Below are 25,484 nucleotides of genomic sequence, written 5' to 3' on the forward strand. Positions count from 1 at the left end.
CAGGCGAGTTAAAATGCTGCCTCTTGATGCTGACTTTGCAGAAGTGCAGCATTTCTGTGCCACTGCGAAAAGGTCTGGAACAGGGTCGGCAACCAGTGTCCATCTGTTGTCAGGCAGGAGAGTGTCAAACTGCAGAAGCTTCCCGATCTCTCAAGTCATCGACGTGGAAGCGGCGGGATAGAAGCAGACACATGGTGAGAGGTGCTTCTGCCAGTGAGACACTGATCGTGGCTGCTGGCTCTCCAGATACACCACTGGCTCTGGCTGTGGCTTATGCCATTACATGTGAGTCCATGTATTTTATCCCTATCTTCAGAATTTCAATCCTGTATTACAGTCAATAATGTAGTAAGCTTTCTCCACATCTACAAACGTTATAAACATAATTTTCCCTTCCTTCAACCTCTCTTCTAAAATATTCATATGTTGTTTTGCCATATTTTTCTACATTTCTACGTAACTCAAACTGATCTTTCCCGAGTTTGTCTTCTACAAGTCTCTCCAGGCTTCTAAACACAATCCATGTCAATAATTTTGCAACTGTGACTTATTAAAATGATGGTTCTGCAGTATTCACATTGGCCAGCACCTGTCTTCTTTGGTGTTCTTCTTTAAATCTGAAGGTATTTCAACTGCCTCATATCTTACATACCATGTCGAATAGTACTATCATGGTTAATTATCCCCAAGACATTAATAATTATGAAGAAATCTTGACTACCCCAGGTGCCTTGCTTTACATTAGGTATTTCAATGCTCTCTCAGATACTCCTCAGGGCACCATACATTCACTCATTTTCATTTACTTCCTCCTCACTTTCTATAATACTGTCTTCAAGTTTGTTTCCTCTTATATAATCCTTTCTCTGCTTACCACTGACTTCTCATTCAATTTCTTGGTTTTATGAAGCAACATCCTACACACAGCAACTATCTTGGTCATAGTCACAAAAGCTTCTACAGCTTTGCATTTCTCTTCTAGTCATTCCTGCTCCATCATTTGGCACTTCCAGTCAATTTTTAGTTAACAGTGCATAAATACACCCTCTGATTTATTTAAACCCACTTAAAGTGCACAGGCATTGTAGTTTTTAACATTTCAAATCACAGTTTCATAAAAATATTGAGCAAGTTTTCCATTTTAACTGGATACCAACAATATTCACAATAATGAGATTGCTCTCACAATGGAATTAAAATCCAGATGTAAAATTCTTAATTTCATTACTATTTGTCAAATTACTAAAATTTCAGTTACCATCTCCATTATTGTTAAAATTTTTGTGAAAGGACTTAATTATAAAATTATAGTGATGAGCTGAAACATTATGACCCCCTGTTTAACATTATGTTAGTCCACCTTTGCAACATAATAGAACAGTAAGTCAGTCTGAATGGATTCAAGTAGTAGTATTCTGGAGTACTGGCACAAGATGCCTATGTGCACATCACACTTTTTCCACAAATTCTGCTTGGTATACTGTTCTCATCTCTGTCCGATAAAACAACAAGTGGGATGGGATGCATGTGGTCTGCAACAATCTTCACGTAGTCCACAGCCAACATAGTCCCATTTATTACTACCGTAGGTCCCATGAAAGCATAAGTGACTGTCTCCCACAGGATAATACACCTACATTTATACACATAAGCCACCATACAGTACGTGACAGAATGTACCTCAAACAACACTTTCATCATTCCCTTTCCTGTTCCACTCTCATATGGAGCGAGGGAAACATCACTGTTGATACACTTCTGTGTGAGGCCTGGCTTCTCTTGTCTTGTTTTCATGGTCCTTACTCAATATACATACTGGCAGCAGTGGGATAGTTCTCCAGGCTGTTGCACAGACTGGTTCTCCAAACATTCTCAATAGTGTTTTGGGACAAGATTATAGTCTTCCCTCCAGGGATGGATGGAAGATTCATGGAGCATTTATATAACACTCTTATGTTGATCAAAGCTACTGATAACAAGCCTAACAGCATGCCTCTGAACTGCTTTGATGTCTTCCTTTAGTCCGATCTGGTGGAGACTAAACGCCTGAGCCGTACTCGAGAACTAGGCACACAAATGGTCTGTATGCAATCTTCTTTACAGATATGCTACACTTTCCAACAATTCTCCTAATAAACCAAAGTTGACCGTTCACCTTCCTTTCAAATGAGCTTATGCACTCCTTCCATTTCATGCCACTTTGTAATTTTGCTCTTCGATACTTAATCAAACTGTGTCAAACAGCATACCACTAATACTGTACTTCAGCATCCCAGGATCATTTTTACTACTCATCTCAATTAACTTAGATTTATACCAATCTGCCATTCATCACACCGAATAATCCCTCTATTCCTATCATCCTAAGTCCTCTCACAGTCATCCTAAGTCCTCTCACAGTCATCCTAAGTCCTCTCACAGTCATCCTAAGTCCTCTCACAGTCATCCTAAGTCCTCTCACAGTCATCCTAAGTCCTCTCACAGTCACTCAATGATGACACTTTCCCATACACTATAACATTGTTAGCAAACGAAGATTGTTGCTCAGCCTGTCTGTCACATTTATGAAGATAGAGAACAAAAGTGGTCCCATCACATTTCACTGAGGCACTCTTGATGATAACTTTGTCTTTGATGAACACTTGTCATACATGACAAGGTACTAGGTTCTATTATTAAAAAGTCTTCAAAGCCACTCGCGTGCCTGAGAAATGATTCCATATGCTTGGACCTTTGTTAACAGTCTGCTACTGTGTCGAACTCTTTCCAGAAATCTGGGAATACAGAATCTGACTGTTTTTGATCCACAGTTCGCAGGAGTTTCACGAGGAAAGGGAAGCCGAGTTTCACATGAGTGATGCTTTCAAAGTCTATGTTGATTTTTGCATAAAAGCTTCTCACTCTCATGCAAATTTATTATAATCATTCTTAGAATATGCTCAAGAATTCTACAGAAACCTGATGCAAACGATATTGGACCGAGTTTTGTGGGCATGTCTTTTTTCCTTTTTACATACAGGAGTCATCTGTACTTTTTTCCTGTTACTTGGGACTTTCTGCTGGCTGAGATATTCACGACAAATGCGAGCTCAGAATGGGACCAGTGCTGAATAGTTCTCTCTGTAAAATGAATAGGGATTCTATTTTGACTTGCCAACATCTGCTTTCAACACTTTCAGCAGCTTTTCAATGGTAGGGAAGCCTATTTCTAAGTCTTCGATACGGCAGGCAGACAATGGTATTTCTGTATAATCCTCCTGCACGAAAAGCTTTAGCTTTCCTTTTGACGTCTTCTATCAGCACAACGCACTGGTCTACAAGTGACTGAACAGAAGCCTTTAATCCTCTTAAGTGATTTTATGTACAACCAGAATTTTCTACGATTTCAGCATGATCTTTTGCTACTGCATGATGGAGGATGATGATTGTTTTGTGTCTATTTTTTGCCTGTCAACATATCTGTGATCTTTTTGTACTAAGAGTGCAACAATCCCTGTCTTCTTAGCATTTTCCAAATTTTGTTATTAAATGACATTGGAGCCTGCCCCCACTGCCTACGTCTATAGAATGGTGTATATTTCAAGTAGCCATTTGCCTGAATGATAGCGTATCTGGACATAACTATCGAGCTAGTTTAATAAGAAATATGATTCATCTTGCCAGGCAACACGTTTCCACTGATCCACAGTCCAATCTCGATAATGATCGCTGAGGTCGTAACTGATGATATCGTTGGGTTGACATGGGAATACACAGGAGTCATTTGCTGCAGTGCCCCTTGTTCAACAATGTGTGCTAAATGGCAAGTTTTGAAACACTATATATGCAACAGCACTGTACTCTGTCATCCAAGCTGCCACAGCCCCTCCACTTTACTGGGAAGCCAAGCCTCCAACCAAGTGGACATCCCCATTCAACACTATCTCTCCTACTTGTGTTTTCACCTTCCTTCAACACTTCCCATAGAAGCTCAACACAGTAGCACATGAATAGCTGAACAGGTTCACTGCTTCCAAGATGCTTGTTCCCAGGTGCCAAGCCGTAACGATCTGCTCATTCTCAAAGTAGCTTATATCAGTAGTTTTCCCATTTTCAACATGTGTCGTCTCTAGAGTAATTGCCCATTCATCTGTGCTCAGCTTACATACAATTTTTATGTCTTGCAACTACAATGCCCTCAGGCAGCATTCAGTCTAATGGTGGATGGTGGTCATATTGTTCTGGCTCATCAGCATACCTCCCAACTTTTTATGAATTTGTTAAAGGATACAAAGGTGAGAGTATATGTCAGAAGAATACAAAAAAATAGTGCAGCACCAGCAATACATTACATGAACACTACAGCAATTAATACAGCCCCAATCAATAAAACTCGTGCAATTTGCACACTCACCCATTAGGTCCTACAAGCCCGTATCTCCTCCCATTGGCTATCAACAGTGAGGCATTTACAAAGAGATCCTTTCCTTTGGCAGATATACTGAAGTTTTCAACCTTTATGTCAACTGCATTTTCCAGTGCCTGCAGCTGACCAGCTGACTTTTGAACTTGTGACATTGTGAAGTTTTCACCAAGTTCACTGTGACCTTGCCCACCTTTCTTTGTTAAGGTTTCCATTTGTTGTTCATACTCCATCTGAAAAATAAAACTCCCTCTATCATACTCAAGTTCCATTTTAACATTTAACACATAAGGAATAAAGGAAATTATTCAGCCAAGGCAGAAGTACTACGTCGTCGATAGGTACACAAACACAAGGTACAGAGCTTGGCTAGCTTTCCAACTCGCATCCTCTTTCAAGCTTGTAGGAACAACAAATACACACACACACACACACACACACACACACAGCCTATCTCATCTGTCAGCTCTTTCCTGGCCCTCATTGAGCGAACTGGGGTGAGGTTGGGGTGTGCGATGTGGTAGCAGGAGGCGGTGGGGGGATGGCCTAGCTAGCCCACGGACGTCTCTCCACTCTTCCACAAACCGCTCACGACTTTTTCCCAACATCCTCTGTGCTTCCTGCCTCTCTCCATCCCTCATCTCTCTCTCCCCCCCCCCCCCCCCCCCCCAGCACACTCATTGTGGGCCAGGAAAGAGTTCACAGTTGACTGAGCACAATGTAGGGAGGTGTGTGTGTGTGTGTGTGTGTGTGTGTGTGTGTGTACGCGCGCACGCACCTGTTTTTCCTGCAAGCTTGAAAAAGGAAGTGCATTCCAAAAGCTAGCCAAGTGCTGTACCTTTTGTTTGTGTAGTTATCGGTGCAGCTCTTCTGTCTTTTGGTGAGTCATCTCCTTTATTCCTAAATAATTCTTAATTCTCAACCAGAACTTCCCATACACATAAGGTTTAATACATTTGTTTGAGGTAGTTTCAAAGAATAAAGCATCTCCCCCCCTCCCCTCCTTTGCGCACACATAAAAAAAGGTTTAGACTACGATAAAAATGTTGCACCACTCACTACAACTGTTAAGGACAAATTTATTATGAAGATTTATTAATCAGTTTATGGTCTAAAACACTGTAATCACCGCTGGAACATTAATGTAGATTTTAAAAAACGGTTACGCATGCACTCTGGAAGATACACTGTGAATCCTTGTGTTTATCAGACGTATATGGGGACATCTTTAATTGTAGCTGTTAATGTCTACAATATGTTAAGTTTTAGTAATAAAAAGCATCGAAGAGCAATTTAATGTGAAGCATATAGGAGAAATGTGATTACATATCAAAATCACAAGATATTCTGAAAGTGGTCTATTACAACTGCAACCAATCTCGTAACATAAAACAAATCCAAAATAGATTCCACATATAGGAATGCAATCCAATAATGACAAATAGAGGTGAGGGTGGGGGGTAACCACGAGGAAAATTTCCTACAGGGAAGCTGCAAAAAGTCTGATGTATGTACAATTGGATACAATGCCTAACTTGACACATACGACCTCAAGCGTATGTTGCTTCTGCAATGATCCAGGCATACTTCGCTGGTAGACTAAAGAATTGTTATATCTTATAGGGACTTAAGACTTGAAACTGGAATTTTATAGGGAAGAGAATCCTAACAACACCACATACAGTGATAATGACTGGGTATGTTAAGAACAGCTTTCTCAACTACTGAAGCTGATTACATCACTTTGCTTTTGAGGGTTATAAATACAAATTTCTCAGCTTGCTGAAAGTTGTTCAATTAAATTCTGTTATGATAAAGATGTGGTTGATTTATCCCAAACATGTGGTCACAATGGATAAACCAAACACATCAGTGTCAGTCACTTTACTGGTGAAAATTCTGAGTGAGCAGATACTTGCTGGTATGGTTACCAAGTCACTGTTAAGCATATAACCTCATCAAATGATTTTGGAGTGTCAATTCTATTGCAGTTGTGAAAGAGAATCTATAGCAGTGCTAGTTTATGTAGGGTGAGAAAGCAAAGGCAAGCAACCCAAAATATACCCAAAATAAGTAAAAACATTGAGGCTCAGTTTTCACTATATTAGAACAGATAATGCGGCAAATTTTCTGGTGTATGCAAACTCATTTTTAACATCTATACCCACCAAATTATGGCAGCAACATTATTCTCTTAAATAAAACTACAGTAAAACTTTGTGAAATTGGCACATGTATAATTCAGACATCTGCCCAAACCATACAAGTATTTCAGTCCTGATGCATTCAGTGCACTTTTATATGCTGACTTTTTGTATAAATGCTGAACGTGTCTAATGTGGAAATGGAAAGCAAATCTCAGAATCTACTTAATACTGCATTGTATAATGCAGAAAAGAGCCTATGCAGTACTACTGTATTACAGTTCATTAGCTATTCACAACTCTACTTTTAATACCTCTGTTACATGGCACAAAACCACGAAATGAGATCCAGTGCAGTGCTGCGCTGCTGGTGTGGACCCAAAACCACACCGTTCTGTGCAACAACGAACAAGTTACATTCAGTGTCAGTACAGTACATCAAAGGAAACAGTTCATTCATCAGTGCTTAGTTTGTCGACTTTCTCGTTTTCCTTATTACTGACACACGCCGGCGCATACATGAACATAGTTGCCCATCTACCAACACACTGCTGCAATGTGCGCAGGAAAGAGGTGGGTATTGTTCCATTAAACAATGGTTTTACCCGGCAAGATCATTATTTTCTGCCAGCTTCAGTTGACTAGTAGCACTTTAAGAGATACAGTAACACAACGTTGAACAGACGGTATGTGTCATCAACAGTTAGCGAAAAGATTAATGTAATCAAGGCGAGTGAGGAAGACAAACACTCCGTGTGTGAAATTATGTTGCATTTGAAATGCAGTAAAACAAAAACTTATGAGACTTTAAGAAACATGGATGAAATTCAGGACGAATGGATGAAAGGAAAGGGGCAGATGAAAAGAAAGGTGAAGAAGACCAGAAATGAAGAAATTAACGAAATAGTGTGGGAATGGTTCATAAGTGTGCGGGCGAAAAACTTACCTTTATCTGGACCCAATGTTGCAGAGTGAGGCTCTGAAAGTTGCTAAAGAGCTTGGAATTACGGAGTTTAAGGCATCCACAGGATGGCTGGACAATTTCAAAGCTAGGTACAACATCGTGTGGAATGAAGTGTGTGGGAAACGTAAGGATGTGCAGGAAAGTGTAGCAACAGAATGGAAGGCAATACAGTCCAACTTAATTATGAATTATGACCCGAAAGACGTGTTCAATGCAGATGAAACAGGACTCTTATTGCGCGCTGCCTTTAAAATTGCTAGAAATTCGAGGTGAAAAGTGCACTGGCGGAAAAATGTCCAAGGAAAGACTCACTGTACTGCTGTGAGGAAACATGTTAGGCCCAGCTTACACAAGAACATTGGGTTGTGCCACTCGTTGCATGGAATGAGTTGCACACAAATGGTTTCATATTTGACTGTAGACACGGGAAAACCAGTACACACTTCAGTTTTGTCATTTTGTGGGTTCCTGAGTCGTGTCTGAAAAGAAAGTTTTGGCAGCTGCACGTCGCACGAGTTGAGATGGAGTTAAAGCTTGTTGCGTGGAATCACTGCATAAGAAAAATATAAGAAACGTGTTTCGATTTGTTGCTGGATCAAGAAAAGACATCAGCTCAGTTGCTCAGCCTCTTTGCTGAAATAATTTGTAATGGAAGACCCAAGAAGTTCTTTTAATTATCTTAAAATGTCACCAGAATGGTTAACATTTCTTCTAAATAGAGTTGATTATGCGATAAGGAATAAAGATACTGTAATGCATGAAGCACTGCCACCAGAACTGAAATTATGTATCACATTGCATGCATTACAATCGAGAACACTTGGCATGCTATAAGACGCGGGTTTAGTTACGCTTTTTCATGAACACTAATAATTATTAACAGTAATAATTATTAACATTAAAAGCAGTAATTATTCAAAGCAGGCTGCATTAAGAAGAGAATGATTTGCAAACTGCTCTCTTGAAGATAGATCTGGACAGTGGCAGTATTTCAAAATAAAAATCTAACACAGGGAGCACTGCTGCGATATTTTAAATAGATGAATATTGAATAAAGAATGTAGCTTCTTGATTTGTGTAGCCTTCCCTCCTGTCAAAAAAAAAAAAAAAAAAAAAAAAGTCAGCCAACTCGAACAATGGGATTTTGGTCTTGTAGACAAGAGCATTTCCACAGCTAGAATTACATTTGCTTGTATTTTTCTTAATTCAGTTGTATATGTGCTCCTAATTCAATAAATTTTCCCTGCAGCTCAGATATTGTCAAACTATCTAAATTCTGATCGCAGCAATATGTTGCTTATTTTCGCAATCAGCATTACCGAAATCCCACAGACACCTATGCAAAGCATAGATATCCAAAAAATCAAACATTATTCTTCATTCCCCACTTCATATTTCTGTTTGTCTACACTCTACGAATGCACACAACCAACTAGTCTCGCCAAAGTTGGAATACGCCGAAAGTGTTTAGTTTCGCCGACGAGTTGCGCAAACGTGCGGCGTGAATGCGCAGTGGCCGGTAGCGCAGTTGCCTGCAACCTAGTGGCATCATGTAAATGGAGAAGCCACTGGTGATTGGAAAGATGGCAAAACTGCGTTGTTTCAAAAACACAGAAGTCATTAAGTTTTCAGTCACATGGTGAAGCAATAAAAGGCATGGATGGCGAGTGGTCTTATGAAAGAATAGCTGGGCTCTTTGAATGCCAAAATGAAAAAGGAAATCACCAAGTTCCCCTTTCCATAGACAATGCAACTTGCCACCTGAAAGTAATGTTATCAAACGTGAAATTGGCTTGGTTCCCTCCAGGTTCAACCAGCCTCAAACAACACATGAACTGGGGTGTTACTTACACATTAATGTCATTATAGGCAATTACTGATGCAATCTCTTATTCTCAGTGTTGAACAAGCCGAAAGTGCGTTTGCTCTTGCACGGTCACTTTCTGTCCTGGATGCAGCAAATTGGATTGGCTTGGCAATAAAGGAAATAAAACCTGAAACTGTCACCAAGTGCTTCAACAAAGCAGGGTTAGAGGGTAAAGAACAAGATGCTTCTGTGGCCATTGAAGTTCAAGACAATGTGGCAGCAATTGCTGCACTAATGAAAATGGGAAACATTTCATGTAGTGCAGATGATTACATTCGAAGTGATGACTTTCTGTCAACTCACTCCACTTTCACTTCAACAACAGATTTAACAGCAATCCACAATACAGAGGATGGCGAAGAAGAAACAAAGGAAGAAGAGGAGTAAATGATGTCCCTAGAAAAATTAATACGCCTGAAGAAACCATTGCATGCATAAACAATGTTATGCAATTTGCAGCACACACAAATTCTCCCAATTTGTTGGAATTTTTGTATGTTGCAAAAACTGCCTAGGGAAAAAAAAGAACAGGAAATTAAAACAAGGTTCCTCCTTGATGTGGCGAAAAAGGTGAAACGAAAAGCAAATAAACATGGGATGTACATACAACAAGAAACAAATCAAACTCAAGTAAAAATATAGAAATGCAGTGTCATTTACAAATTAGTGTAATAGTCCAGTGTTCTATTGTCCAATATACAGTAAATGAACATCTACTGTGTTGGAGTGAAGGTACGTAAATACAGTATATGAACAATTTAACATCTTTACTGTACTTTTGTGCATGATATCTGACAAATTTTATGTAGCACAGCGAGTTTAGTGTAATCTGAGAACTTGTCCAAGTTGGAAAATTATTTTAGTCTCAGGCGATTCTGTTCTGAGCAAGTATTATTGTATATGTTTTCTGTGGACAATGGAAAGGTACTTTGAGACTGTAGTGACATAACACGCGTGGAGCTTTATCAAACAGTAACAAGACAACAGTGCTGCAAACCGAGAGCTGTCTGTCAGAGGAAGAGAGCCCGCAAACACCTCCTTACTGCACCAGAAGTAAGCAAACACATAACTGGTAAGCTACTATGTTATCAGTCTGTGTGCTGCTGCTATGTCCAGATAAATTGCTCATGAAGCTATTCAGACATTCACAATGCCTATGGCAGTCCAAAACATAGGCATGGTTTTCTCTTGTCTTGATTGTGCCAAGCTGTCTCGCTCTTTCTTTGCCAAAATTATAAAAAAAGTGTTCAGAAACAAGTTCAAAGAACAAAATATGCCAACACAAAAATATAGCAGCTTACGAGAGGAATGTAAGTAACGTTTTAGCAGTGATAGCATATAATCCAGATGTCAATACAGGGCAGTGTGCGATGAAGCCAAAGGAGTTTTCTGTTAATACCTTGCAACAGATTTCATTCTTTCCACATTTCGTTCCAACAACAGCTTTGCAGCACTGACTTGAAAAATTAGGTATGGTTCTCTGAGAATATTATTTATGAAAACTGCAAAGTGATGCAGCATTTCTATGCAAGATTTTGTTTATAGATGAAACATTATTTACAAAACCATGGACATACAAATCCTCACAATATGTATTATCATTCAGTTGAAACTCCCCACTGTCTGACAGAAGTTACTAAACAACAACTTTGGTCTGCCAATTTGTTATGTGCACTTTTTAAGAACTGCGTCATTGATTTCTGTTTCACTGATGGCACTCTAGATCAAGGCTGTTCACCAATTTGCTCATGCAAGCAGGTTTGCACTCATGCCATAGAAATGAGCAACTGGTTGGTTCGTGGCAAGTAATGGAAGGGGGAGAATCAGAACAAGGTAACTTGGCATGAGAAACTGCTGTCAGCCAGTCTATTCTATGGCCACTAATAGTTCTAAGGAGATGTATTGCTTCATGGTGGCTAATTAATGCTTTTCATGACAAATTTATTTCATAAAAATGTTGCAATAATGAGAAATGACAATAAAAAGGAAATTTATTTTTATTTGTATTGATGAGATGAAATACATGGGGCAACTAAGTATGAAACGTGATATTGTAATGACTGATCAGTCTTATGATGACTGTCATTTTTGGATGAAGCTTAAAATAACATCAACACACATTTTGTGACTATTTTATTCCCATGTTAAATATAGAAACACTGCATGTAAATGAAAACAGCTAATTTTATTTTTCATTACAGCATCACTGTCTTGTACTACTTCCTTAGAACTTCTAATTTGAAGTTAAAGCTTTTAAAATGAGGTATGTCAGTGAACTAATATGGGTGGATTTCATTCTCTTCACTGCAGAAAAAAGTTGCTCACACAGGTATGTTGGTGCAGGCACTGACATAATCTCAGCTGCAAAATTCTGAAGTGATGGGAATTTATGGCGAAAAAATTTTTGTATGAGTATAAGACCTATTTTGTTATGAAACTTATTGCTGAACTGCCTGTCAAGCTGCAGGTGTGGAAGTTCTAACTGTAGCTAGGCATCCTGCCCTGGCATGTTATAAATTGATGTAACAATATTATGAGAAGGAAAGCGGAGATGCTGAGTCGCAGATAGGCACAACAAAAAGATTTTCACACTTAAAGCTTTTGACAAATGGCCTTTGTCAACAATAGACACACACACCCACACCCACACACACACACACACACACACACACACACACACACACACACACACAAATGCAACTCTCACAAGCTACTGCATTCTCAGGCAACTGAAACCACTCTGCGAGCAGCAGCACCAGAGCACGATGGGAGTGGTGGCTGGGTGGGCGAAAGGAGGAGGCTGGGGCAGGGAGGGGGAGAGAGAGTATGGTGGGGGTGGCGGACAGTGAAGTGCTGCAGGTTGGGTGGTGGGCAGGGGAGAGGTGGGGCGTAGTGGAAAAGGAGAGAAATTTTAAAAAACCTTGTACCAAAACAAATCTCTAGTGCCTTATCTTTCCAGTCTCCCACCACTTCCCAAATCCCCACCATCCAGTCACAGAGAAGCATTCCCCACGTAACTCAGTACAACCCAGAACTGGAGCAACTGAATTACATTCTCCGTCAGGGTTTCGATTACCTCTCGTTGTGCCTTGAAATGAGAAATGTCCTGCCCACTATCCTTCCCACCCCTCCCACAGTGGTATTCTGCCATCCACGGAACCTACATAATATACTTGTTCATTCTTACACAACCCCTGCTCCCAATCCCTTACCTCATGGCTCATACCCCTGTAATAGACCTAGATGCAAGACCTGTCCCATACATCCTCCCACCACCACTTACTACAGTCCGGTCACTAACATCACCTATCCCATCAAAGGCAGGTCTACCTGTGAAACCAGTCATGTGGTCTACAAGCTAAGCTGCAACCACTGTGCTGTATTCTATGTAGGCATGACAACTAACAAGCTGTCTGTCCATATGAATGGCCACTGAAGAGTGTGACCAAGAAACAAATGCACCACCCTGTCACTGAACACACTGCGAAACATGATGTCCTCCATTTCAATGACTGCTTTACAGCCTGTGCAATATGGATCCTTCCCACCAACACCAGCTTTTCTGTACTGCGCAGATGGGAACTTTCCCTGCAATACATCCTATGTTCCCGTAACCCATCTGGCCTCAACCTTAGTTAGCAGCTGTCCTCACTCATACAGCCTCTTCCCTGCTCCCATTCCAGCACTACACAGCCATTATTCCACCACCACACCCTGGCCTTTTTTTTATTTATTTAATTTAATATTTATACTTTTTATTTATTTCTCTCTATTTCTCTCCTTTTCTGCTACTTCCCTCCTGCCCCCCCCCCCCCCCCCCAACCTCTCCACTGCCCACCGTCCAACCTGCAGCACTTCACTGTCAGCCATCCCCACCATACTATCCCTTCCCCTCCCTGCCCCAACCTCCTCCTTTTCCCCACCCAGTCGCCACTCCCATCATGCATTGGTGCTGCTGTTCGCAGTATGGTTTCAGTAGCTTGAGAATGCAGTCGTGTGCGAGAAATGCGCACGTGTGTGTGTGTGTGTGTGTGTGTGTGTGTGTGTGTGTGTGTGTGTGTGTGTGTGTGTGTGTGTGCGCGCGCGCGCGCGCGCGCTCCCATCTCCTCTATATGGTGTGCAGCAACTTTTCTTTGCATAATATTGTTACATTCCATCCTGGATTTTTCATTTGATAAATTGATGTTCGTTTGTCTGACCTTTGTTTTGAAGTTCATAATCCTGCCATAATGCTGCTTTTCATCAATTTTAAAAGAGCTACTCTCCAATTTAAGCACTGTGCCATTAAGTAAATACACTTGCATTTAAAACTATGATGAACTTAATATTTTGTCATCCCTCTGAAGACTGCACACAGTTTGCACTTCGCCTGCACTATACACTGACACCTGACAGCTACATTTTATCACGAGTGCTCACTAATTAGGTGGTGAGTGAATGGAGAGCTCTCACCCAGCCACCACCTGACCAGACCTGCTCTATATAGCCACAGATATCCACAGCTCCCGACAGATATGCTACCACAGTTTTTAGGAGACACTCTCCTCGAAGCAAGACAGTCCATGTCCCTTTACAAGTTACGGTTTGCTTACAGTTGGCACAGGGACAGTAATTTTTGACATTGTTACCTTTTGCTATTTGACCACGTACCTGGTGTTTGTTGCTAGAGTCATCTTTGGAGGCTCTATCCAATGAAATACAGAAAAGTTCAGTGTTGTAATCTGGCAATTACGGATGTTAAAAATTTCTTGCACATGCCAGAAAATTCAGCATGTTGTCTGATATTTGATCCATTATAAATGGTTCTGAAAGCCTGCAACTGTGAAAACAATAGGTTTGTTTATAAATAACTCATCTGCAACCAGTCACGATTTTCTTCATTTTATTTTTTGCATGACGCATTTCGGGAAATGATTCCCATTTTCAAGTGCGTTTTTTGTGGTTGTTATGTCATTCATTGTAACAACAACAACATCAACATCAACATCAACATGTCATTCCTATAACAAAAACAAAAAATGCACTTGAAAATGGGAATCATTTCCTGAAACGCATTATGTGAAAAATAAAATAAAGAAAATTGTGATTGGTAGCAGATGAGTTATTTATAAACAAACCTATTGTCTGCTATTATTGCACCTCAATATAATCACCCGTTCTGGATATACTTTTACTGGGATCTGTTAGTGGTCTCGCCCTGTACATACATTTTTGTCAATGTACCTATAGACTTTTCTAAATGTTCTCCATGTATAATAAATATTATACGAGTTGCTTCCGACCATTATTACTTTATATGAAACTACAGTAAAACAATACACACACAGAGAATCATATTAGTGAATATAATGGTGAGATCTGTATTCAAGTAAACAGAAAACATTTGTAACTCTCATTATCTTAACAATCATTTCAGCAGCTCACAAAACAGGACTGTGAAATCACTTACTTGTTTCTTGAGTTTCTTCTTTTCCTTGTGTGTCAACTTCTTTTGTGTTGTGCCTGTAAAATATCAAATAACTTTTACTATACTAAAAGCAGAACAACACATAAGACTAACTTAATTGTTACAGTAGAAAATCCAGTATTGAACAATATATAAAAAATGAGCACCTGCAGATGAAATGTGGGTGACACACACCTACGAGATACTTTAACAGCTGCACATGATAAAAAAACTTTCATCAATTTAAAGAAAGTATCAATCACAGGAGTTGACGTTTTGTAACACTTTTAGCAAGTGAGGTAGCACACTGGGCACTCGTTCAACAGGATGGTGGTTCAAATTCCCTTTTTGTCATCCAGATTTACTTATGTGTTCTATGGTTTTACTAAATCAACTAATGAAATTGCTAGAATCATTCCTTTGAATAAGAAATAGCCAATTTTCTTCTACACCCTTGTCCAATCTGAGTCTGTGCTTCATCTCATGTCCTCATTGCTGACAGGACATTAAACAATCATCCTTCCTTCAGTCTTTTTCAACAACATTATTGACTCAGAAACTGAGTGGCAAGGCCTGCAACCAACTGATACAGCAGTGAAATGTGTCATACTGGGAATATGGGGGTTGTCTGTGTGTAATCTTAGGCTGTTAAGGGTTGGTACTTGCAAAAAATATGAGTGTGGTCTTATGAGGTTCACTACATTCGTTTAAACGAGTGCTGGATCTGGGTTACATCTTCCATTAACAATCCAAAAATCTTTCAATACACATCTGCTCATCTTTAATTATGTCAGTCAACGTTAAAAAAAATAAAATGCATGGAAGTACAGCAAGCTCCTGATTCTCAGGATGTGGATATCCGTGCAGAGTTTTGCAATTTTTGAAAAAGTAAAAATATGAAGCCTGGAGTACACTGCTTTAACGGAAATGAATATTTTGTTTTAGAATACACTATTACACAAGTGACACGTTTTATGGCCAGAAGACGATGTAGGCCCCAATCCCATCATCTGACATCTCAGAACTATTTCTCCACTGTTTCTCATTTCACTATCCAGAAAAATGTGGGTATTTTTAACCTTGTAACCTGCACACAACCAATTTCCTGTTTGTCTAGTCCTGTCCCTAGGAGATAAAGGTTGATAGAATATAACTCACTTAAAGTGAATAGTAAATTATTTAGGTTATCTTCTGGGATAGTTCCCTTCAAAATTCTTGATCTCTGTTGATGCAAAATAGGTCAAATACGTAATTTATCACTGTTGCAAAAAGAATGTGATTTGGCTTTTGAGGCAAACAAAAAGAGGAAACACTATTCCTTAATCATCATAAGGAGAGATGCATCACTGATCATATTTTTCTAGCTGTGAATAGAACTTAATACAGTGGCTTGTAAATATTATAGACAATGAATATTAACCTACATCATATTTCTTGTTGTCACTGAAGTGATGGACAATTTACTTCCTTCAGGAAGATAACAGGTAAATGCAAACATATTGTTCTAACTACTGGAAATAAATTATAGATAAGTTAGAAAAGAGAGTGTCCACAGTTAAATGTTCTTAAGTTTATCAAACAAGCATAAAAACAGTGAGATACTTAAAGAAAATAAAGAAGAAAAGATGATAAATTTTGCGACAAATGCATGCAGCCATGTCAGACTGTCATTGCCCAAAATTCAGCTCATGCGAAACTAGAGGAAGCACTGCACTTGTGGTTTCAGCAGAAAGAGAGCAGTAGGAGTTCCCTTATCACATCCAGCTTGAATAGAGTAAGCAGGAGAGTCCTATTAAACTCCAAAGATTGAAGAAAAGTTTAATAGTTCATCACAATGTCTGACTCGATTTAAAGATCACTATGAGATATGACAAACTGCTGTTCAAGGTGAAAAATTTACTGCTAACGAAGACACTGCTGTACATTTCATCCAAGGTACTGTAATGCACTGATCTATTATTAGAATATGTAGGATAAAATTCATTTAAGTACACCAATTTTTTGACTCACCAGAAAATGAGAAACATTATCAGCAAATAAGTGAATGAAAAACACAAACAGGAAAAAAATGGTACACTTGCCTCCTGAACGTGAACTAGGACATTATATGAAATGGTGTGTGTTAAATGCAATTTTATAAATAAGTTGTCGGATTCCAGTGCATAATGTGTAAGTAATGCAGTGGCTTCAAATGTGACATGTAGCACGTTTTTAAATACAGTAAATACACAAGACTCTCGTTAATCTGGCCCCCAGTAATCCGGCCTCTTAGTAATCCGGCGCACATTTAAAAACAGGTGCACAATGAATTATCGTGTGCAATGATGCTTAGTTAAACAATGCTTTATATACTGTATTTGAAAATATAGCTTTCTTTACAGTTTGGAATCATTCTTCTAAAAGGAAACATGTTATTCTAGACCCCAAGCAGAAACTCGAAATTTTAGATACGTCAAATCGAGGTTCTTTGCAGAAAGCCATTGCTGCTGAGTTCAACGTTGGACAAGCAACTATTTATGACATAGAAATGAAAGAAGAATTTATTCAACAGTACTCAGCACATATGGATAGTGAGTTAGGAAAATGGAAGGTTATGCAAAAGAGTGAGAATGGAGAACCAGACGTAGCTGTTTATAGATGGTTCATACAACAACACAGTAAAGAAATTCCAGTCAGTGGCCCGATTATAAAGGAAAAAGCAGCTGCATTTAACACACAACTTGGTGCTAGTAACTTGTTTGCAGTGAGTGATGGTTGGCTATCAAACTGGAAAAAACGACATAGCATTCAGCAGCTGACAGTCACCAGGGAAAGTCGCTCAGCTAACGAAAAGGATGCTAATGAGTTTGTAAGCAAGATAGGGAAGATAATAGAGGAAGAAGATTTAATTGCTGATGCCTTGTGTAATGCTGATGAAACAGGTCTCTTTTACAAGATGCTGCCTTCATAAACATTAGCTGCCAAGAACAAGAAGGAATCTCATGGTTACAAGCAACAGAAACAGCGTGTAACATTAATGGCTCTTGTAATCCAAATGGGAGTCATAAACTACTGCTTATGGTAATTGGAAAATCCCATCATCCTCATTGTTTTCAACACACTGACAAATACGCCATTAGTGTAGTATTGCGTTCATAAGAAAGCGTGGATGGACAGACAAATATTCTCTCGGTGGTTCCATGAAACATTTGTACCAGCAGTGGGAAAAGAGTTAAAGAAGAAAACGCTTTCACTGAAAGCTATCCTTATAAGTGACAATACTCCCAGTTATACTTCAGATGTTTCTCTGAAGTCTGATGGCCCTAATTCAGCCCATGGACCAGGGAATTCTGGAATCAGTTAAACGTCATTATCGACATTCCCTTCTCATCTCCTTGCTGAACAAAAGCGAAAACGACTATTGAGACTATGCTGAAGGCATGGAAAGTAATTAACATACATGATGACGTTTTCCAAGCAGCCAAAGCATGAGATAAAGTGGAGAGCACTATCATAATGAAGAGCTGGAGAAAATTATGGACATACATTGTTGCCGAGTCAGATCCAGTAGTGAGTGACAGTGATGAGCCAGTCAATTCGGAGTTATCAATTACTTTGTACACAGACATGTTCCACAACCTTCCAGGAGGAGAAGAAATTGATGATGATGTTACTAAGTGGCTAATTGAGGAAAACTGTGATACATATCAAACTTTAACAGATGAAAAAATAATCAAAAGCGTGCAAGAAAGTAATGATGAAAGTGGTGAAGAAGAGGACACAGGAGAAGAGAGCATTAAGATTTCTCACACTGCTGGTGCTGAAGCAGCCAAGGTCTTTCTGGAGTACATTATGCAACAACCAGATACATGCAGTACCGATGTAATGCTTGTAAAACGGTCGCGTGATAAAGCATGCCACCATCCCATATCATCGGTGCGACAGTTAAAAATTAGGGACATGTTTCATAGTGAGAGATACAAATGTATAATTATGTACAGTATACACTCAAGGACTAAGTTTTATTTGAAAATTAATGTATTTTTGGATTTAATAAAGTATAGCCTCTATGTTTTAAAATTGTATCTTTCGTATCTCCTATGTTTTCAAAATAAATAAAATACAAAATAAATGAATAAAATAAATTTCAGACACTCAATAATCTGGTACTTCCACTAATCAAGTACCCATATGTGCTAGGAATGGCCAGATTAGCAAGAGTCTAGTGTACCTAACTGAATTTTCACTCTGCATTACTGTGTGCACTGATTCTATAAGGAAGTACAGTAAATAACAATTTCCCATGAAGAACACGTTTTTTGGGTTATCCTTGTTTTTCAGTTATCCACATAGACTCTGATCTCTATTACTCTGAACTGGGAGCGGAGGTAGGAGGGTGGGGGGAGTGTATCTCATACAAAAAGACAAAAAATTGTTACTATCTGATAATCCTTCATTTTGTGTTATTAGTTGATGTAAAATGGTTTTGAAAGCTTCCATGGTGCTACAACTAAGCATCTCTGCATTAGGAATATCTGCGGCATAAATGAATTAACTTAAGGGGCTTCTCAGACGACAATACAAAGGAGTGAGGTCAATTAAATGTACAGACATTGAACTGGTTCTCCCCTCCCTATCCATCAGTCAGTAAAGAAAACATCCAATGCATCATGAATAACATGACAAATACGGTGGAGCCCCATCACACATCCTTTTACTTTCGTGGGCTCATCCTGTAATGAGTATGGAGAACATTCTGAATCAAGTCTTCTTCAGTAAAAGAGAGAGAGAGACACCTTTCATGTACACAAGCAAGCACACCTCTTGCACACATGACCACCAACTCAAGCATCTCAGGCCGGAATGCAACTGTCACGTGGGATGCAAGCACCAATCTGGAGCGGGCCAGTGAATGGGACATGATATTAGTGTAGGGTGGTGGGAGGGACGAATGCTGTCTGGTGCAAGCTGTTGGTTGGAGGGTGTGGGGACAGTAAGTTAACGTACTTTCAGGCTGGGATAATTACAGATGCTGAGGAAGTGTTGTAAGGATAACTCCCATTTGTGCAGTTCAGAAAAGCTGGTGGTGGAGGGAAAGATCCACGTGGCTCGGGTAGTGAAGCAGCTGTTGAAATCAAGTTAAATTCAGCTGCAATGATCACAGCAGAGCTGGTATGACATGGCTGCTTTCACAGGTGGCGCGGCCCCTGATGAGGTATGATAAGCCTGTGACAGAACCGCAATAGGAAGTGCTGGATAGGTGGATTGGGCTGTGACAAGGGATTGGGAGTGGCATACTATCCCCACTTCCTCCACCCAATAGTCTCCACATCATCTGTCCTATCATCACCTCCCCATTCTCACCTACCACTCTATTTGCTGCCATCTGCCAATGCATCCACCTATCTTTCCCAACTCCTCTCCTTTTTTGCCCCTTTTTTCCCCACCTCCCTGCCCACAACCTCCTGACACTACACCTATGGGCATTCTTGCCCCTGCACACTTCACCAGACAGTGTTTGCATCTCCCCCCACCTGTGCGCTAATATCCCTTCCCATTCCCTGTCCCCTCCGGATTGTTGCTTGCATCCTACGTGATATTGCATTCTGGTCCAAGATGCTGGAGTTGGCAGTCATGTGTGCATGAGGTATGCTTGCTCGTGTGTACAAAAGGTGTGTGTGTCTCTTTTACTGATGAAGGCTGTGGCTGAAAGCTTTATGCAAGTGTCTTAATTTTGCCTGCCTGAAGCTTAAGTTGTCTTCTTTATTATAAGTAGAATCTGTCTTTTGCTACATTGTTGATATTCCTATCTGGAGTTTCTACTGCTTGAATGAAGTATATACGAGGGCTGTTCAGAAAGTAACCTCCGGTTGATTTAAAAAAATACACCAAGTTAAATAAAAATATTTTAATATATACATCGTACAACTACATCTTTGCACTATTTTTCTACATAGTCTCCATAGCGATTGAGGCACTTATCGTATCTCTTCACAAGCTTTGAAATTCCTTCTGCATAAAAATCACCCGCTTGTGCCTGGAGCCAGCCTGTGACCGCATCTTTGAGCTATTCGTCGTCATCAAACTGCTGTGACCCGAGCCATTTCTTCAAATGCATGAAGAGGTGATAATCACTTGGCGCCAGGTCTGGGCTGTAAGGTGGATGGTTGATAACGTCCCACTTGAAGGACTCAAGAAGGGCCGTTGTTCTGCGAGCAGAGTGAGGACGGGCGTTATCGTGCAAAAAAACGATACCGGAAGTCAGTATACCACGGCGTTTGTTCTGTATAGCCCGTCGTAACTTTTTTATTGTTTCACAGTACACGTCTTGATTAATGGTCGTACCACGTTCCATGAATTCAACCAACAACACCCCTTTGGCATCCCAAAACACCGTTGCCATCAGTTTTCTGGCAGAAAAATCTTGCGAGGCTTTTCTTGGTTTGGTAGGCGAATTTGAATGTGCCCACATCTTTGATTGTTCTTTTGTCTCAGGGTTCACGTACTTAATCCAGGTTTCGTCACCGGTCACGATTCTGTTTAACAATGGTTCTCCTTCGTCCTCATAACGTGACAGAAAGTCTAATGCAGAGGCCATTCTTTGAGTTTTGTGGTGGTCGGTAAGAATTTTGGGCACCCATCGTGCACAGAACTTACGGTAACCCAATCTTGCTGTCACTATCTCGTACAAGAGAGTCTTAGAAATCTGTGGAAAACCAGTAGACAACTCCGACATTGAGAAACGCCGATTTTCACGAACTTTTGCATCAACTGTCTGAACGAGTTCGTCAGTCACCAATGATGGTCTACCACTCCTCTCTTCATCATGAACGTTTTCTCGCCCACTTTTAAATAAACGTACCCATTCACGGACAACTCCTTCACTCATAACTCTTGGTCCGTACATGGCACAAAGCTCACGATGAATAGCTGCTGCAGAATATCCTTTGGCTGTAAAAAACCTTATGACAGCACGCACTTCACATTTGACGGGGTTTTCTATTGCAGCACACATTTCAAACTGCCACAAAAGCTAAACTAGCGCAGGTACGACGTTCACTCGACCACGGCTTGATGCCGACTGACTGTTGAGTGCGTGAACTCACAGATGGCGTCGCTACTCCCCCCACAACCCGCACTGTGACCAATCGGAGGTTACTTTCTGAACCGCCCTCGTATTAACAGAATCTTCAGTCGGTTCTTGGTAGAACAACATTATAATAAATGAAAAGCAAACTGGTGCTTTTCATTTGGTTACCTATAATTGAAGCTCACATGACAATATAAAATTGGTTGTCATGACCACCTAAAATTGCACCCTAAGGATGTTTCCATTCACCCACAAAAACTGACTGCAAAATTTGTTATTTTACCCTTTCAAACAGTTGCCTAATCCCTAAACAACACTGAAGACACAGGCAAAACATTACCTGTTAGGTATCACACATATGTATTATGAGCCCAAACCTAGCTCATCAAGAGAATGCAGAATGTGTTCTATCAGGTTGGGCCTATGAGCAACTCTTTATCTAACACAATACTCCGGGTTGGATAATTCAGCTGTATTCCACTGGGAAGTCTCCTGGCATACTTCATGACAAAATAGTTCACAGGTGACCAGCCAGACGTCATAGTCCAACACGCCCAATATTTCGGCAAGCAACCACAAAGATGGACTGTTCATCAGCACACCTAATGTGCCCACTGTACACTGAAATCCAGCCACTCACCCATGAACTATTTCGTCTTGTTCTGATATACCAATCAAATGGCCATACATGAAAAACACATCTACCGGCTAACAAAATGAATATTCAGCTATGGTTAATTGGAACACTTATCAGTTAACTCACTGTTGTTACATATATGAAACATTCAATGAACACAAATGTCAAATATAAACATACCACCACATTACCATTGACGATACAAAGAGTACATCAGCAGATGACTTGTCAACAACATCACTAGATTACCTAATACAATTAACTGGTTACAAACTTTAGTTGTTGCATTTCACCTCGAGCATACTGATCTGCCAAAGTGACTACTGATTGCCAATTTCAATGTCCTAGATAAGGATGATTAGGGTAGGTTGAGTGGAGACCTGTGCCACAAGAAAACTGTCAGTGCCACTGCATTAAGTGAGAAAGTGAACCATTTAAAAGGAAAAGATAACTCACTTAATGAAACTTTGTTACTGCAATCCAAGGGCCCGTTCAATCCCAATGGATTGTTACCAACAGCACATGTAACACAACACAGAAATTTAACAGGGAATTAGTCTAAGGAAGCTATTTAGAATTCCTATGCACTTGCAACTGATGGAAGAATTAATCAACCAGCAATTGACTGATGGCATTGAATAAAGTTGTAGTTCAGGGGGAGCAGCTGTTTTAATTATTCCAAAGAAGTCATAAGATGGAACAAACAAGTACAGGTTTTTCCGCAATTAACAGTACTTAGATGTAAGAACGGTCACAGATACTTCTCCTATACCTAACATAATGGAGACCTTGGGCAACCTAGGTCAATGTAAATATTTCTCCATGATAGATTTGAAGAGTAGATATCATCAATTGAAAGCAGCTCCAGAAAATCGATCAAAGACCATGTTTACTGTTCCATGGGATCGCTATCAATATAAATTGATGCCATTTAGTTTTATGTATGCAGTGGCCACGTTCCAAAGCTATCGGATGAAGTGCTGAGGGGACAAATGGAGACAGTGTATGGTTTATCTACACAACATTATTCTATTTTCGAAATAAATGGAAGAGCACGTACATTAATTGGAAGAATGGTGTAAAAGGTTACATTCAGCACATCTAATGCTAAATACTGACAAATGTCATTTCATGTCCACAGATGTAAGCTGTTTATTTCACGCAATTAGCCAAAATAAAGTGAAGACTGACGCAATTGGTATACACTGTCTGCAATTTCTTACTGCCAGAAACAACAAAATATGAGATTGGAGGCTTTCCCAGTGTATGTGTTGTTTCAAAGGCTCTCGGGTGTCCAGCCGGATGTGATCGTTGAAGTCCCACGATATTTCGGTGAATAACCTTTCTGCCTTCATCAGGTGGTTCTTATGGATTGGTCGGTCTGCTCATTTTCGATGTTATTTATGCCCGTCAGTCGGGCTTTGATTCCCTGCACCGACGGTCAATTACGGCTGTCGACATTCTGATTGTGAGCACCAACACTCCAATTGCAGCTGCCAACAATCCATTTGTGGGCGCCGACCCAGGTCCGCGCAGTCCCCGGCATCGCACCGGGTGGTTGAAGATGCAAAATCCTGTGGAGTGTCCCCAGCGGCCGTGGTGGAAAGACCTTGTGTTCGCTTGAGGCATGACTCCTTGATAGAGTTAAGGAAGCATTTCCATTACTTGCTCAGTTGAAAACCTGTGTCTCTGTTTATGAGTGTGTTCGTTAGGCGAATTTCAATGGCCTTTGAAGATGCTGTCCCAGTAGAAGCTGTTAGCGGCCAGAATCTTGGTCTCTAAGAAGAGTCTTTGCGTCCTCTACTTGGTCTTTTCCTAAAGGACAGCCCTTTAGGTCTGTGCATGTACAGGCTAAGTTTTTCTAACTATTCATGTGTTTCCTCTATATGTGCTTTATTACCTTAACGTTTGTGTGTTTCCTCTTTTGTGTCTGAAGCATTGATGCATTTGTGTTATCTCCTATCTCACTGCCAAACAGGTAGAGCCATCTGGTGGTCTGTCATTGGTGCTGCTGGTTTCTCAGACTTAAAATGAGCCTATTGTGAGACTGCCACGACGCTTCAGCGAACCGTCGGGCAGTCTGTTTCATGCGATCCCTTATCATGGGGATCCCTGTTTCCTCATGCAAGGCCCTTGTTGGGTAGCCTAGTGATAGGTGCAAGGTTAGTCGCAGAGCTCTACCTTGCACCCCTTGGAGCTGACGTATGTGTGTATCGGCTGCGTTCCCCCACACTACAGACGCGTATTCTAGCACTGGTTGGATCAGTGCCACATGAAGCTAAATCTGCAGTGTGGAGGAAGCATCGATTGTGGGTTGAGTACAAGATACAGCACCTTCAAACGACCATTCACTTTCCCCCAGACCTCACGGATGTGCAGTTTCCAGGTGAGATGCCTATTGAGACTTACCTCTAGATATTTAGCCATGTCAGACCAGGGGATTGGGCCTCCCATGATTTGCAGCAGCTGAAGATCCATGGGCACTGTATGTCTCATTATTATGACAGTCTGGCTTTTAGTGGCATTAAATTTCAGCCGCCATTTCATAGCCCAAGCCCCCAGAAAATCGTGTGGCTCCTGTAAGCAGCAGCAAACTATGCCGATCATTAGGGAATGCACATTTAGCACGGTGTCATCCATGTAAAGTGCGAGTGATACTCTGTTGATGTGTGGCACTTCGGATGTATACAGGGAGTACAGCAGGGGGCCGAGAACTGACCCCTGCGACACTCCCATTTATATAGGCCTATTTGTTGAGATGCTGTCTTTGGCACAAACATGAAATGTCCGGTCACACAAATATGACACAATGAGTCTGATGTGTAGCATCAGAACACCCAGTACAAAAGGCTTGTAGAGGAGGCCCTTGTGCCATAGGCAGTCAATGCCTGCCGGCACAGTAGCTTAGCATGTTCGGTCAGAGGGATAGCTGCCCTCTGCAATAAAAAGACTGAG

The 25,484-nt window shown here is 40.5% G+C and overlaps 1 protein-coding gene across 1 annotated transcript in view; it reads right to left on the reverse strand.

Annotated features, from left to right (window-relative positions):
* Window positions 1-25,484, reverse strand: part of LOC126416739 (ATP-binding cassette sub-family F member 1) — an 85,665-nt gene that overhangs the window by 45,780 nt on the left and 14,401 nt on the right. Inside the window, exons 2-3 of the mRNA XM_050084571.1 lie at window positions 14,827-14,879; window positions 4,394-4,635 (exon numbers count right to left, since the gene is read on the reverse strand). Of these exons, the coding sequence (XP_049940528.1) occupies window positions 4,394-4,635; window positions 14,827-14,879 (295 nt within the window). The remainder of the gene's footprint in view (window positions 1-4,393; window positions 4,636-14,826; window positions 14,880-25,484) is intronic.

This window comes from Schistocerca serialis, chromosome 8 (assembly GCF_023864345.2).
Source record: "Schistocerca serialis cubense isolate TAMUIC-IGC-003099 chromosome 8, iqSchSeri2.2, whole genome shotgun sequence".
Taxonomy (NCBI): domain Eukaryota; kingdom Metazoa; phylum Arthropoda; class Insecta; order Orthoptera; family Acrididae; genus Schistocerca; species Schistocerca serialis.